This window comes from Mycteria americana, chromosome 2, assembly GCF_035582795.1.
Source record: "Mycteria americana isolate JAX WOST 10 ecotype Jacksonville Zoo and Gardens chromosome 2, USCA_MyAme_1.0, whole genome shotgun sequence".
NCBI lineage: Eukaryota > Metazoa > Chordata > Aves > Ciconiiformes > Ciconiidae > Mycteria > Mycteria americana.
In genome coordinates, this window is record NC_134366.1 from 60,566,145 (window position 1) to 60,583,662 (window position 17,518).

General features: G+C 35.4%; 1 protein-coding gene across 7 annotated transcripts in view; it reads right to left on the bottom strand.

The window, feature by feature from the left end:
* Positions 1-17,518, bottom strand: part of ATP9B (ATPase phospholipid transporting 9B (putative)) — a 175,219-nt gene that overhangs the window by 26,917 nt on the left and 130,784 nt on the right. For all 7 annotated transcript variants that reach the window (XM_075493658.1, XM_075493657.1, XM_075493655.1 and 4 more), the window contains 2 exons: positions 8,340-8,452; positions 4,448-4,696 (listed from right to left, as the gene is read on the bottom strand). In XM_075493658.1, the coding sequence (XP_075349773.1) occupies positions 4,448-4,696; positions 8,340-8,452 (362 nt within the window). The remainder of the gene's footprint in view (positions 1-4,447; positions 4,697-8,339; positions 8,453-17,518) is intronic.

The window sequence follows — 17,518 nt, forward strand, 5'->3', positions numbered from 1 at the left end:
GACCACTTAAACTGAAAAGTGACCCATATAAACAAAGGCTTTGAAGATTTCAGCATATATGAGGGAGCAATTTGTAGGGTAAGAAAGGAGGACTAGGGCTGGAAGTTTTGTAAGCTAGTTTTGCTGCTTAGGAGAATTGTCATGTAACCAACCTTCATTTATTTCAGGGTATTTAAGAGCACCTTCACTTCAAACAATAGGATCTACTTTCAAAATCAGGTTGCCATGTAAGGTATACAGAGGTTATGTGTGTGGTATTTTGAAGTTAAGGCTATTGGTTTGGAAACAGGGAAGCAGCAGTGAGATTTTTTTCCCCACTGCCCAAGTGTTCCCAACAGTTTCTGCTTGGATTGTTCAACAACTCACATATGTTTCCAATCAGCACTGGTTTGTTTATATTTATAAACAATGATTTGATAACTAACATTTGCAGTCCATCACTTTTCATTGAGAAACTTCATAATTAAACTAAAATTATTAACTTAAAAATACAGCTTGATCATGTGAAAAAACTGCCAATCAATACTCAAGACAAGCTATGGAGTAGTTATTCTTTGTGGGTCTCGAAGGTCATGAAAGTGACGGTTTTATGCTGAGTGATTTGCTTTTCACAATACATTGACAAAACAACACAATTAGTCTTGCTTCAATAAGCACACACAATAAAATGAATTAAACAGTACAACATGCCTCATACATTACGGCTTCACTTTTGTAAACACAAAAGCTGCTTCACTAAGGGCATATCACTTTCCTGTCTGTTTTTAAATGATTGGCTTTGTATCCTTGTAATTAATTTTAGCAACTCTGTTGTCTCTGGACAGAAACGTTGGAATTAAATAACTGACCACACTTTAAGGTAGTATTTAAATATTCAGAATCCTGGAATTAGAAATGCTTGAGAATATAACAGTGCAGGACAAAGCATAACTAATAAATAGCTGGTTTATGAGAGTGAGCAGTCATTAAAAATCGTGACTGATCAATCTTTTCTGACCAAGGGGAGCAAAGGTCTTCAAAGGCTCCTGTTCATAGCACACCCCTGAATTACTTGGGTCTGTGACCTTTCAACTCCATTGCTTTACCTACTTAGCTTATATCCTTTTATGATTGTTAATTACATTAAGGTAGCTGGCTTTCTATAGGTGAGCTGAACCCACACCTACAATGGCCAGGTAGGAGCGCTTTTAATTTTTTTCAGTGAGTTCTCAGTGAATGTTTATTGTTTGCTATGCTACGGCTATAGAGGACAAGTGACAGACAAATGAAACTTTCCACTCTTTCAGAGAAAATGAAATATTGATCACTTATCATAAGAAACAAAGAGCCTGGCATAAGTAGGGTTCACATTATGAATACAAAATCAGTTACTTATCTCAGGTTACTCTAACAATAGATAAATACATCTTTTATGATGAATGTACCTACTCTTAAACGTGCATACTTTGTTATGGTTGTATTTTATCTGTATATGGATGCACGCAGACACACAGCTGTGAGGAATTTCCAATGAACTCCTCAAGTCAATTATTTCAGTGTATAGTGTGTCAACGTATTACTAAACTGCTTCTTATACTTTCCTACATGGAAGAATAGTTTATACTTACACATTGTTCTCTGCTCTTTATATGCTATGGTGATATCATGCTGTATTATATAATGCAACAGACAACCGTGCAAATAGCATCTTCTTTCAAAAGACTGCAATCAAGCCAGATCCATAAACAAAATCTAAGAGAACAGAGTTGTAATGTTGAGAAAGTACAATGCATAAAACTGGTTAAGTCTATTAAATGATAATGTTGCTTATTAACCAAATATGTTGTGATAGGTCAGTACTGAGGTTAAACAGAAAACTTCAATTGAACCATTTCCCTAAATAAAGCTCCAGGGTGCAATATTCAAAGCACTTTATTCAATAAAAAATGCTTTTAAAATGGTACTTTGGTTATTGGGAAACATTGGCATCATCCGTCAACCTAACTGCGGGAAAGTTCAATAAGCTAAATAATGAACCATTTACATTATTTTCCTTAGGCTCCAGTGATTTGCAAACATTGCATCAATAGAACTCTTTAAAAAATTATGATAAAGACCTGCTCGTCTTTCAACTGTTAGGCTTTTTGCTGTCATGCTGCTATTTTTATGCTGTTTAAATGTTTTTCGTAGCTTCATCTTTTTATAAGACTCCATTTAGCATCAATTTCTCATTATATTAAAGCATATTTGTTCAATATGATAATTTTACTAGTGTTTCAAGCATTATCTTTGAGAAACAAAGAGGAAATTTAATGCTGTCTGTTCTAAAATCTGAGCTTTTCATTTCACTATCATACAGTTTAATGTATGGGTTGAGAGGATAAAAAAAAAATCATTATTAAAAGGATACCTGTACTTTCTCTTCCTTGAAGCACTAACAGTTTCTTTGTTGCTGATTTCCTCTTCCATTTGCTTTTCCAACCCTGAGTCCCAGATCTGTCGTATTAGCAACAGATTTATCAACTTTCCTCTTTCCAAGCTCAAATTCCCTACTGTCTTCCCAGGGCACCACTTGCATAATTCTCAAGTCTTACAGCTGTTGCCTTCAGCAAATATGGGAGGTGAATTGCTCTTTATGGTAATATTTTCAGGTTCCAAACAACTGAATGAATATACAAAAGGCCACAGGGAGAGAAGAGGAAGTGCGAGAAAAAAACTCACGTAGTCTCTCTCAATTGCACGTCCCTTCACCTGATTTAGTAATACCTTTGGCTGTTAAAGCAGAATGTTTAGTTACTCCATAGCTGTCGTCGTATCTTCACAGGTAGATACTTGCTCATGCAGACTTTCATATATTTAGTTATACCTCACAGGCTCATTACACTGATCTATTTAGCAAATATGAATATATGTGCATATGAAAATTTGTACATATGTGCATAATACAAGTCAAACATTATACAACTACACTAACAAACTACATTTACAACGTAACTCTAGCATAAACAAATGCACTTCCAGCATTCTCAATTCATAATGCAGATCAACCCATGCTATATAGCACCACTTATAGTATTATAGATTATTGATTTTAGCCAAAAAGCAGCGTCTCAAGTCCTGCCTAGAGTTTATTTTTAAAAATGTTCAGACTGCCACTTTTTAATCACTGAGAACCAGCCACTTCTACAATCCTTTGACACTATGAACTGTGTTTATAGCATCTGAAATGCATGTAATGCCTGCTAGTCCTGTACTACATGAAGACAGACTGAATTTTATTTCTTGCATTCCTAAAATACTTGTTATAGACTTGTTACTTTTAGCAATTACAGATTGCAGTTTGAATTGCGAAAGTTTTGTTAGTATTACATATGGTGATATATTAGACATGTAAACCAAATGTATACCAAGAATAATAGGCTGTGCTGTGGCAAGATGAGGTTTGTGGAAGAAATATTATCTTGTATTAGATCAACTTGTATAGCTAGAAAAATATACAGGCTTTCAGATACACACTCCCTTCTTCACATCTTACAACAACCTTGTTTTGATTATGAGTAAGCTACCACTATACCACCAACAGTACATCCAAGCTTCAGACACTGCTAGGATTTCTTTAAAACAACGATGCCCCTCAATCTGCTCACTTTCAGAGGCAAAACAACCTTGAAATACTCTATATCTCTATTTTACTAATATCAAGTACACACATGTTTTTATGAAGTGAATAGGCTATAATTATTTTTTATGCTCACTTTGCAGTATCTTGAAACTTGAGTTTTGACTCTTTCTTCTAATACCTTTTTAGACTGAATTTTAGGCAATCAATTTAGGCCCCAAAACAGCATTATTCGGAACAATAACTCAAATTCACTGGAAGCAGTGGGATTTGTTTAAAATTTGGATTTCAATGGAAGTCAAATGCATGTTTTTATTGAAATGGGGTTTTCAATTTGTGCTACACTTGATGCAATTTTGACTGAACCCTGAAGATTATGAAGCTGCCTAAGGTGAAGATCAAAAGCTTTTCTATAGGAGTATCTGAGGCTTGGGGTTTTTTTTCCTGTTAAGAATCTATACATTCCACTAACTAGTAGTGTCTCTAGCTAATGTACCTGGTTGTCCATCACTCAAAGCTGTTTCATATTCCTTTTTGCATGTATAAGCTATGATTCATACATGGATTAACGTTTTGAGAATATACCTAATAACTTTAATTGCAATACTCAACACAGTATTGATCCCAAAGCACTGACTACACAGACCTTTTAGTCAAGTAACATGTATGTTACATAGTAACAAAGAAACACCACATCTTTCCTACAGCTGTAGAGGAAATAAAACCAGATTACTGCTAATTTTAAAGAAAACCCAGCCCAAACCACTCTTCTTTAACAGTTCTGCTCTTTTTAACTTAGCTTATCCTGTACTTTATGAGATATTAGTTTTTTCACCCTTGCATACTAACCTCATCAGGGCTGGAAGCCTGGTAAATTCGATTTTCATCGCTGAAGTCCTGATCCACCTCCGCATATTCTGTTTCTCCAGACACGCCAGTCCGGGATTCATATACTGGGGTCACATTATGGCACAGTGCAATGGCCTTCACTGCTTCGTGTATCCGACTGCTGACACTCTTGCGGACTTTGGGTGCAGACGACTGCAGTTTCCTAGACGGTGTTGAATTCGTGCTGTTTCCACTATTCTGAGAGTGCACCTTTAAGACCCAACAAATGAATAGTAAAACAAAGTTCAATAATGGAAACAAAAGATGAATACTAATATATATATCCGATTGTTCCCTTTACAAAGGTTGATAAATGATAAGGATAGTAACCATTTATTTATTTTATATAACCTACTGTTAACTCATTCAGTTTATGATCCATAAAAACCCTCATTACTTTTCTGTAGAACTGATACATAACTGTGGGTTCTCACCTTGCATTTGTAGTCAGATTTCAGTAACAGAGCCTGCAGACAATTGAAAATGTGAAATGGAAACAAGTATGCAGTAAAAGGGGTGAAAGGGCTGACTGGATTCTGCAGAAAACCATGCTTCCTCACTTCAGAATTTACCTTTTTCAGTGATCTATCACAACAGTCCTTTACATTCTATGAATTGTTTTTTAAAAAGTATTTAAGCCAGCAACCAATTGGATGAGTTCAGAAACACCAAAACAAAATTGCAGGGGTGGTGTTTTGTTGTTGTTCTTTAGTCTGTCACCTGTGTACATTCAGAGGTTGGAAAATCCAGTGCCATTAAATTGAAAAAAACCTTTTCTTTTAAATCTTCACCTAAATCTCTGTGTTTTAAAGACCACCACATTGGTATGGAACAAAAGAACAAAAGCAAGTATAATTGTTAAGTATAAATATCAGGAGTCATTAAAATACAGATATTGCCGATTTAATTTATAACCTACACAATTTCTATTTTATTTGTGAACTAACGCAGTTTGTATGCTTTTGCTGCATGCTGAAATTTGTTTTTCCTTACAAGAATGCAATATCTAATAAAATAATTATGCAAAATAATAAAAATAATAGTTTGACACATATCTGAAGATCTTATTACTGTTGCATAATGACTAAACTAGCACCATTTTAAGTTATCCTTCAGAAATGCTCAAGCACATGATGGAATCCATCTTTTAAGACAAAATACTATATGTTTATAATTAGTTGAAAATAGGGGGGGGGTTGTTTGGTGTTTTTTTGTTGTTTGTTTGGGTGTGGGGTGGGGTGGTTTTTTTGTTGTTGTTTTTTTTTTTTTTAAGTCAGCACATTAAATATATCAGCAGTACTACTAAAGACTCTTCTGTTCACTCCAGGATAACTCAGAAAACCTCTTCAGAAACCATGCTTTTTTCCTCCCGACTGCAATCTGCTGAACCGTGAACATTCTGCCCATCAAATTACAGGGTTGTCTAATAAAGGGTTTAACTTTCTGCTCATCTGGCACTGCTTTTTTAAGCTACTGCTTTAAACTTCTGCATTTGCATTCTGCTAACGCCAATGCCATTATAGCCGCAAATAAATTAAGCTGATTTACTCCTTCTGAATTATGTTATGTTTATTGATGCTTGTATAATTTAATTTCACACAAATTCCATTAAAGATTATGCCCTCTATCACAAAATGCTTCCAGTGGGGAAATATAATCAGGTTATAATAGATTTGTGTGTTACATTAAGATGACAATAGTCTAGTAGGTCCACTGTAATAATAAAACAGAACACAAACAAGGGATAAAATCAATGTCACACAAGAACCACTGCCTAGCTAACTGGCAGCTTCTATTATCATAGATTAAAAAAACCTTACCGTACTTTTTCAGATTGAAACAATTGTTTAATAGTTGCTTGTTTTGCTACCAAGATTCCTTCATTTTTCTGTTTTAAAGAGTTGCTACCAATACATGCATAATTAAAGCATTATTTAAACATCAGTAGTGTTATATAAAGCTGAAAAAAAGGGAAGTTCCAGGAAAGTTCTTTTCATCGCCTGCTAACAGCAAACCTAGATTTCCCAAAAATCTTTTCCCACAATTGAGAGAAAAAAAGCTTCCCTTGTATTTCTTACTTCTTTTAAAAGTTTCAGTGCCAAGTATGTTACAGTTATTAAAAACTTAATTAACCATGGGTACCACTCATTAAATTTTACAGCAAACTAGTAAAAGCTTTAAGCAAGTAAGAATTACAGGAATCATGCAATTCTTTTCAGATAGCATACTTAACTGCAAAATACAAAAATAGTGTTAATGAATATGCCTCCTCTAGAAGACTTAGTGCTTAGTTATCAAACTCAGTCAGACATAGACGTGCCAGCTCAAGACTGTCAGTTAATATCATTTATTGCTACAGTTGTTACTGTGAATACCCAAACAACCCATTATAACAAAACTATGTTTGGGTGATTTTATAAACATAGTCAGGTAGCAATTGCTTTCAGTAACCCATGCTGAACCAAATTTGAACTGCTGATATTTAGGTAAATGTCCTCCATATTTCATTTCCAAGGCATATTATTGCATCTTAGTTACTATTCATGGCTATACCTATTAAGAATTAAGCTGAAATAGATTTATCCAAGGAAAAGGAACTCAAGAAGTGGATTTGTTGATCTGTTCAGATGTGAAATAATACAGAAATTGAAGTTGCAGACTAAAGCTTATAACATACGTTGCTTATTCACTGTTTTCTCTCCTGCCTCTCTTCCCAAAAGATACATAATATTAACTGAGTCCAGCATGGTGTCCAACAGCTACTTTTTATTTTAAGCAAATGAGAAGGGAGCCATAGCTCAAAACAGCACAACTAAAGATTCAAATCAATTGTTGATCCTACAAACCTTTTACAAGAGAAAATAAGGACACAGACAAGGAGGTCAGTCTACAAACTTAACTGTCTCAGCCAGTCATGCTTGTGTATCCAAGTTAACTATGGAAAAGAACTTCCATATAAAGTTTTATTATCATACTGTATGCAACATATGGAAATATTAGTTAACCTATCATTTATTTCCTCTTCTGTCATTTTTTTTCTTTTTTGTTTCAAAGAATACAAATAAATAATAGAGTAAAAAATCCTTCCTAGTCTCAGAGTGGAATCAGGTGCTTAGAAAGGTTTGCAGAAAGCACCCGATTAGTTTACATACATGGGACATGCAAGTGATGCTTGCAGAATTCCATCTTCCTCATTCATCCCACAACTCATCCACAGATAGACAGGAAGTCACAATCCTCCTGTACACTTTCCAGACCAAGCACTCTCATATAACACAAGAACACTTCGCTCTTTAGCAATATGGAGTGTTCCATCTCCCTGCCCCCCCCCCCAAGTTTTATGCTGTTTGCAATCATGTTAATTTTTTTAAAATACTTTTTAGATATGCCTTTATAAATTTTATTTTGACAACTATTTTTTTACTTTTTGGTTATACCAATTAATGTGGCTTTTCGATGTCTATTCTTGATTAATATCTTCAAAGATATAATTACTGTTCATCTTGTTCTGGACACTTCCTTGTAATTTGTACTCTCAGTAATGAATAGCTTACTCGTAGACGATTTGGCGGGAGAAATACTGCACTGCACAGAGAGGTTAACACAGATTTCTGCTAGTGGGGAATAGAAAAGGAAACTCCTTTAAGTGAGTATTACAAGGAACTTCAGAATCAGGAGAGAACTAGGTACTGTCTCACATTTTTCCCTTTCATCATATCTGTTAAGAGATACCTACAAATGAAAGAACTTTCACAGCATCTCAAATTTCTAGACATAATCACCAACATCAATGCTTCAATGCTGTTAAAAAACCCCTCAATATTAAACGCAAGTAATTTATAAAAAGAGATACCTGTGAATAAGAGTTTATAATATGACTCTGAATTTCATCCATTGTGTCTGTTCCATAGGACACAGTACCTAGGTGGAGGCGCTTAAATATCATCTCATTCTGTGTAAGTGTTCCTGTAATAAAGAAGTAGTATATCACAAAGAAGCAAAAAATACTGGGAGAAGGCCACAAAAAAAAAACCCCAAAATCTTTCTTTTGGAAAGAAGGAATGAATCATGAGTTAGCATCAGTTTTGTTAATTAAAGGAATGTTTGTGGAGAAAGATTAGGGTTAGTCATACTGGAAGAAATCACTGGTTCCACCTTCAAGCTGATTCTGCCAACACAACTAAATATACAAGCTTGAAAAAAGGCAAAAGGTTTTCTCTTCATATGAAAGATAGTCAGTTCCATCCAGATACTGCATTTTCTCTCAAAAGCCAATGCAAGAGTTTGCACCATGTATCAGAAAATCTAAACCAAAAAAAGCCAAAACCCCAAACCCCCAAAATTCATACAGATATCCCACACTTCGTCTTCAAAGGCAGACATTCTGACAAACGGGCATATTCAATGTGATCTAGAGTAAGTCATTAAGACCTAACATCATTTCCAAATTTGACAGATTTAGCCTCCAACCAGAATAAGCCAGAATGAATGAAATCAGTGTTTTCAGCACTCACTTCACTTTTGTAAGAAACTACAGGGTGTCAGTCACAGACTGACACTTTGCATCCACCTCTGCCAACTAGTCACATCCTCTGGTTTGGAAAAGCTCTAGTTGAGGAGTGGAGCCTTCAGCCTTCCATGATGGGGCACATCGGGCAAAAAGAGGTCACTACTGCCTAGCTTCCCATGGTCAGCTCACAAAAGATTATTTTGATAATGGCCCTTCCTAAACCTTTTTTTTTCTATGGTTACTCAGCCAAAGTGAAATTAATATAGTATAAAGCTATTCTTATATTTAACCACACAGTTTTGGGTCATTAAAATACATAAAACTGATGATAAAAAAATAAACACAACATGGTACAAAAAGTGACATTCTTGAAGCTTCTACAATATTTTTAATATGGAGGATACGATAATTATCTGTAAATAAAAATTGCAGAATAAAATATTTCATATTAATTTTATTAATCTACACTATTTTTATATCATGTCTTTGTCCCAGTATGCTGAAACACAGAGTAAGCCACAGGAAGAGAGAAGACTAAAAGCATGACATACGCTATAATTACTAGCTGAAAAACAGAACTGTTTGGACAGTTAGCAACCAGTTTATGCATCCAATAGGGCTAGAACCATTAGTATTCTTCAGAGATTTGGTAGGGCTGTAAAAGTCTCATGTCTTTCTCAGTTATACTTGAGATGTCTACCACTCCTACTCCCTGGTAATATCTGCACAGTGACACCATCTCAGTTGTTGTACCATCACACTGCACTATCAAACCATGTCTTCCTGTACTACAAGCACTAGATGATCATTCCAAATTCCCCCTCTATCATTAAAAAATGACACTTCCCATTTGCTTTTCCATACATGTTGTTGAGGATTTTTTCTCTATAGTCATATTATTTGAATTTTTAAAAGTATTTAAAATAAAGTTTATGTGAAATGCATAAATTTTCCACAAAATATGCATAACTATCAAAAATTCACATGAGAAGTAGAATATTCCCAAGGTTGGAAAACTGCCCAGGAAGATAAAGTTCCTGGTCTCTAGAATTCACAAGTCAGAAATTTTTGGTTACCTTTATACAAGGGATAAGAAAATTATTTTGTTTTTACAGTAATCATGTAAAACCATGAAAAATTACTTCTTCTGCCTTTAGAAGCTGTACTTTTATTGAGACCTTTTGTTAAATTTGTTCATTAAATTTTTTACTTTAATTATAGACTAGAAAAATCCAACCTCCACTTTGCACATGAGAAACATGGAAGTTTCCACTAATCATAGAATGCTTTGGTTTGGAAGGGACCTTTAAGGTCATCTAGTCCAACCCCCCTGCAAGAGCAGGGACATCTTCAACTCGATCAGGTTGCTCAGAGCCCCATCCAACCTGACCTTGAATGTTTCCAGGGATGGGGCCTCCACTACCTCTCTGGGCAACCTGTTCCAGTGCCTCACCACCCTCATTGTAAAAAATTTCTTTCTTAAATTCAGTCTAAATCTGCCCTCCCTTAGTTTAAAACCATTACTCCTTGTCCTGTCACAACAGGCCTTCCTAAAAAGTCTGTCCCCGTCTTTCCTATAGGCCCCCTTTAAGTACTGGAAGGCTGCTATAAGGTCTCCCCGCAGCCTTCTATTCTCCAGATTGAACAACCCCAACTCTCTCAGCCTGTCCTCGTAGGAGAGGTGCTCCAGCCCTTAGATCATTTTCGTGGCCCTCCTCTGGACCTGCTCCAACTGCTCCATGTCCTTCTTACTAACAAACATGAGACAGTAAAATCTCAATTTCTTAAAAAAAACAAAAAAACCAAACCAAACCCGAAACCCACCCACTTTGTTCAATAATGTTTACTGCAAGAAATTTCCAAGTAAATCTGCATCACCTTCTTTACTTTCCAGGCATGCTAATATCTTCTCACTGCTCTTAGCTTTGCCAAGTCTTTGAATTAAAATAAACACTCCCTAGGAGTTGTGAAACTAAATGCTACTCAAAACTTGAGACAGCAGGCAACTGTCAAACCCGCGCTTCCCACTAGTTCTGTAATTGCTGCTTGGGAAAACTGAGCATGAAACAAAATTAGCCCTATGATTATTATATGGAAAGGTTATTTCTTCTGACACCATTAAATCAGTCCAACTCCAAATCATGCTTGGTGAAGAAAAGGTAGATAGGTGGAAAATTTGTATGTTCCCCCCCCTCCCCCCCCAACCCCTTCTCAGCAAGCAGAGAAGAAAAGCTTCTGAGCAGAAAAGTATGGATTTTCCTATCTTGAAACAATCAGGAGCCAGGGAAGGAGGTTTAGGAAAAATGGGCAAGGAGAAAGAATCAACTTGTAAAGACATGGAAATAAACATTCCAGCAATCCTGGTTCAATACTTGCATCTAATACATTACTTATACGATCCTTTTTATCAGCTACAGTAATAGGAAACATCTATGACATATGAAAAGGGGCTGCAAAAACACCTGTACCTGCTAAACAAAATTGTAATTAAAAAAAAAACCAAAACAAAACAAAGAAAGAAAAGAAACAACAATTACAGTTTGCTCATGCTTCTCAAGACTAGTGTAAGGCTTTCAACAATAGTCCCAATAAACCTGACATGTTATTAGACAAACATGGGTAACTGCACTTATGAAAGTGCTCCCAAAATTTTCTGCAAAAAAATAAAACAAAATACACCTTTTTCAGTCATCCACATGGAAGTTAAGTTTCACAATGTGTGCAAATGAAGAATTCACTTGGAAATTTTCCTAATGAATGAAACACCAAAATGGGACAGAAACATTCCCAACAATTTGTTCCAAATATTACATGATACTAATCAGTCACATTATAACTTTACCAGCAGTTCTGTCTTAAATTTTAGTCTTTTAGTTGAAGACTAACACACCTTGACAAAACAACACAATTTACTTTATGCCCCAAAATGCAAGCCCTTCAAATATCTAGAGGTAGATTTTCTAATACAGCCCACTGCAGGAATGAAAACCCACCCAAAACTGAGCTCTCTAGTCTGCCCAAGGTGATAAGTACTAAACAACAGTGAAAGAGCTTTCTATTTTTAAAAAATTTTCTATTTTCTTTTTTAAGATCTACTTATCAATTCCATGCTTTCAGGACATTGCTAACGTGAAGAGTTATTAGATAAAAAAAGCTTATTTTAGAAAAGCTTCCAGAAATCATGCTAGTCAATATATGATCTACTACTACTACTACGCATTCTTAAACTTTGCTCTGGAATGCAGGTACCACACAAGGAAAATATCCTGACAAAAAGTTAGTATATAATTGCTGAAGAAAAAATTAGTATGTTCTTTAATGAAGTCAAGAGCTTTTTTTTTTTTTTTCTTTTTTTCTTTTTTTGCCTACAATTGTATCATTAAACACAGAGTAAAGCAGGCAAAGAGGAAATTAATTTCTAAGGAAAAAGTCCTGAAGGCATCATTCCCTGGGTGGCGACAGATGTGATTCACAACAGAGCAGTAGTTTTTTTATTTTGTTTTTGAGAAGCAGATGCAGATCTTTCTGATCCTATATTACTAGATGGTAATTTGGACCAATACCAACAACCTAAAAAGGCCAAAACCAAAAAGCAAGAAAATATGTATGTTGTGAGAAATTGAGAGGGTGAGTAACTTTTCATAAAATATGAATACTTTGTTTGAGCTATTTGCTGAAACAGATAAAAAGTCAGTGTAAATATGAACATTTCAACGGAAACTTTAAGGGAGGTCAGGCCCAATGCTCTTAATAATTAGACTGTTGGCAACAATCTGGAGATGCAAATTCTTTCTATGAACCCGTCTAGGGTTCAAAAAATATAACCTGGTACAGAATGTAAAAAGAAAATGAAAAAAAACCCATGGTAAACACATATATATAGAACATGTCTGCCCACTCAGCTGCTCCACTTATGAACAGGCCATAAACATAACCACCACAAAACCTCAAACCAAACAAACCCCAGTACAACCGATTAAGAAAAAGGGCAAAGAAAACAAGACCTGAGATATGTTTATTCTTTCCTAGGCAGAAGGCAACAGTAGAGGTAACAGTTAATACACTTATGAATAGCAGTAGCCATTTCCTCTGTGCCTTCTGCCTCCCACAAGAATGATAGCAATATCTAAGACCAACATCCATGCTCATTGGATACACCATGTATTTTCAGTCAATGAGAGTCCAACAGAAGCCACAAAGTAAGGATTCCTTTGATCTACTTTCAGTGCATGTCTGGAAGCTTCCTGTAGGATCTCTCCATCAAAACTTTCCATTCCTAGTCTGCTCTACTCACCCTGCAACCTTAGTGGTACTAAAAATCATTGAGGTAGCGGAAGTGTGAGGGCAATAGCGTGAATATATATCCATCAAAGTGAAGTGAGGAGATGTTATTCCATCAGCATTTTTTTTAATTACTCTTTCTCTGTGGTAGCTTATTTGAACAGATAAAGACTCAATTAAAGTATACCTTAAAAGATTAATTTTCAGAAACAATTACTGAAATTCACTATTCTAATAGTACCTTACATTAGGCACATTTAATGAAAAAGCCCATATACACCAACCTCGAACACAAGGCTTTCCCAGAAAATCAAGAATCCCATTGCTCTATGCATCTGTCCAACTATTATATCTGTTAAGTATCTCATTTGGTCCAAACACCCGCTAAAATGTTAACTACAGAACTCAAATACAAGCGTATGCATTAGTAAATAACTACGCTTAGAAGACTGTACACGTTTGTTTTAGCTGAATACCCTGGTAGTTGTTGTGAACAGCAGGTTTGCCATCCCACATCCTAAGCAACAAAAATGTTCAATAAATATTGCCAAATATCTTTATTTTTCTTTCATGATTACAATATTTTTGTACCTTGGAGAGGATGAGATATCATGCTCAGCTGCCCTTGGAAAACGCTGGAAACTGCTCCCCCCGTAACTGCCCTCCCCCCGCCCCCCCGGCATAATGGATGATGCCTTTCTGTCAAACTTATATGTGATTCAAGTCCAAACAACATGGCATTTTGGGTAATGGATGCTATAACTAAAATGTGAGTCCTAAAAAACCTGTTGTTTTAGTGGGTGTTTTTAGTAATGGCTTTGTTCTACACGAAGATAAAAACTCCCTAACAAAGGAATTAATGTATTGCTTTAATAGGCTGCACCCTGAGTTAAGTTTTAAAATTTATGAGTTCTCTGCAGCATTGTTCTTTAAACAATGGCATTGTCAAATGCAACCAGTGAGAAGATTAAAGTTCTCCCAGCAGATTAAGTACAAATTATCTGTCCTCCTGTTTCAGCATCATTTGTTCATTTATCACATAACGTCTAGTATTTCTGGTCAGTGTCAATATGCTCTGCATCCTTGCAGTTAACAGATGTCTTCTCTTGTCGAATGAATTACTTTATGTTTCACGCACTGGTGGCCGCAGATGTGTCACTATAGCAACATCATTAATTTCAGATCTTACCGGAAACATGCACTCCAATCAAACCTAATTATACCACATTGCTTTCTTGTCCCACAATAAGGAAACTATAATGCAATTATTGGGATACTTCATTTTCTATTCTACTGTGGCAAATGAGAGAGCCACTGTGATGGACGCTTCTTGTCAAAAAGCTTATTGATGAAGCACAAACCCAATTTACAATCATACAAAGGACTACCTTGCAATTATGTTAGTAATGCAATGCTCCTTAGACTCAACAACTAATTCTCAATCATTTCCAGTGAAGCTTGGACCACAATGTAAGATTTTTGCAGACAGTTCTCTGGATTCCCTTTCATTTTCAATATTGAGAAAAACTTCACCTGTTTACATTTAACTAGACCAGCCTTTTAGTACTGCTTTTTAGTAGCACCCACTTGGATGGGCGGCTACAAATCTGGCTCTCTTCTTTCTCCACTGACAGCCAAGCCTTAAGTGGGCAGAAGAACAGAATCAACTAGTTTATATGACTAGAATTGAAAATTCAAGGGAGAAAGTACTGAAGCCAGCTCTCATGAACAGTGTATAATCATGCAATGGCAATCATTGATTAACTGTACAGATTCTGTTCATTACCTAACAGTATGTTTCACATTTATGATAAAATGCAGAATAAGACCAAAGGTATTCAGGAGAAGAAACTGGAAGCAGGTACAGATATACTCAGGTAAAAGATACATTGGCTACACGTTGGTCCAGAATTAAAAATAGCTTAAAATTTGCAGGGCATTTAAGACCAATAAAATTGAGCAGTGTTTCCCATTGTGATCTGAAGAAGAGCATGGTGTGCAAAGGCTACGGTCAGCGTCCGGAAGCTGGTGATGTCTGCTGGGACTCCAGGCTTATTTTCGCTTACATCAGCTTTCAGCTAACACTTGGATAAAAGCACATAGAGTGCAACTGATGACTGTTAGTCCAAAACATTTTGGAGCTACTGCCCTAGAATACTGCTTTTATTTTCGTTTTTACATCATTAACTTACAGATTCAGACCTTCATCCAGAACTCAGTAGACTTCACTGCTCTGAAAAGCCTTTGAGGTTGAACGCTAGCAATCTTCCAAACTATACATAAACACATTTGCTGGTAAAAGCCTTTTAGCATTTGTCTATTTAGCCACTTTTAAGTATGCATTCTGAAAGGCCAGAACACAAGTGCTTCTTCTTAAAATTAAACAGAACTACTGTCACTGCAAGTGGCATGATGTGGGTTGAGAAAACCCAAAAAATTATTAGAAGCAAAACAGGGTTGTTTCTCTTCGTATATGCAAGTCCATAAAATGTATCCTTTCAAAGCTTTATAGACGTAACAGTAGTTTTCCTTTGAAAAAGCCAGTATCACTAAATTTTATGTTGCCAAAAAAATTTTTTTTTTTTTTTAAGAGAAAAACTTTGTTTTTAATTACTGTTGTATTAAGTGTATTGGTTGTCCTTCCAGAAGTAGAACTACAGCAGCTTTTTTTTCTTTTTTCTTTTTCAAACAATCTTCTATTTCTCAAACAGGGTAGTAGGTACATACAGCTTGAGGAAAAGAAGATAGTACACTGATCTTTGTGCCTCAGAATATAAGCTGGTCACCAGAGTCAGAATATAATTCCCGCACTGTAGAGTTGGGTGAATGAACTGTTAGCATTTTATTTAGCAAGCCTCTTAAAATTTTCAGTGCAGTCTAACTGTAAGCATACCTCAACACCTGAACCACATTTCCAGGTTGGTATGGTAACTGGATTCTCTATCAGAAAAGTTTAAGAAGCATACATTGGTTTTGCTTACAAAGTAGTGCTTTGGGCAAATGAACTCTACTGCATTGTTTTGAAAACTCATTATTTTTGAGCCCACTTCTCTTTTTCCAAACATATGCTGTAAATTACATATTTCAAGCCTTCGATGAGACAGCACTTTTAAAGTTACATAAATTATCATGATGAAGGGTGCAATTAAAATCAATAAGCAGTTTCAAACAGCATACAAATCATTAGCTAACTGAAATAAAACTTGTTAAACGAAGAATTATTCACTTGCTTTGAAAAATTACCACACTATAATTAGCAATACACTTTTCTACATGCTAAGAAAGAAGGTGGCAGTTGTCTTTATCTTTTACGAAATAGAAGAACAGTATTCAGAAGTGTACAGGGTAACATATGTACCTATAGACAAAAAAATGAAAGTGTGTTTTGAAAATGTGACAATATATTAAATTTACATTTCATTTCAAAATATGCAGTAATGGAAGTGTTCAGCATGGGAGGGAATGTGGAACTATTTCAAGCAGAAAGATATGTAAACTGTGTATTATGCTTTCTGAACAGTGTAACAGAGGCCAAACCCTGACCCCCCAAATGACCTCACCATTTTGAATTATATTTTACTTAAAACCACTAAAAAATTTCTTCAGCTGTTTGGGAAACAACTTTCTCAGTTCAAAAGTTCAGCTTCTTAAAAAAACCAGTATGTCTACCAGAACTGATTTATTCAATCTCAGAAAGAACCAAGAAAGGAGAAGAAATACTGTATTTGCTACAGAATTTGTTATTTATTATGATATTTTCTGAAATAAACTTTAAGATTCCTTAAATACATCTAGAACTAAGAGCATGGTAAGACTGTAATAAGTTTCAGTCGTAATGGTAGACAGCAGCAAAGCGCAAGCTATTACTTCTTCACACACTTACCTACATTCTGATCCTGGTAAGGGTTGGGTTTTCCAGTATACCAGGTCAGGTATAGTAACAGGTTACAGTTATGAAGATGAAATCATACAGCAGCTCTAGAACTGGTCTTTGTAACATAAAGAGCAACTAACTTCATGGGGACAACAGATATCATTGTGAAGGCTGATCTCATGACTTGTTTTGGAAATGAGTTGCTCTCTCGAAGGCCATTTTTAACTGTTACTATCATAAAATATTGCAGTAGAAATGAGGTGCAGAATAAAATAACATGCTTAAAATTTTACTGAAAAATAAAAAATCAGTAGTCTAAATCTACTCTTACATTAACATATTCAAATATAGAATAAAGTTTAGAAAT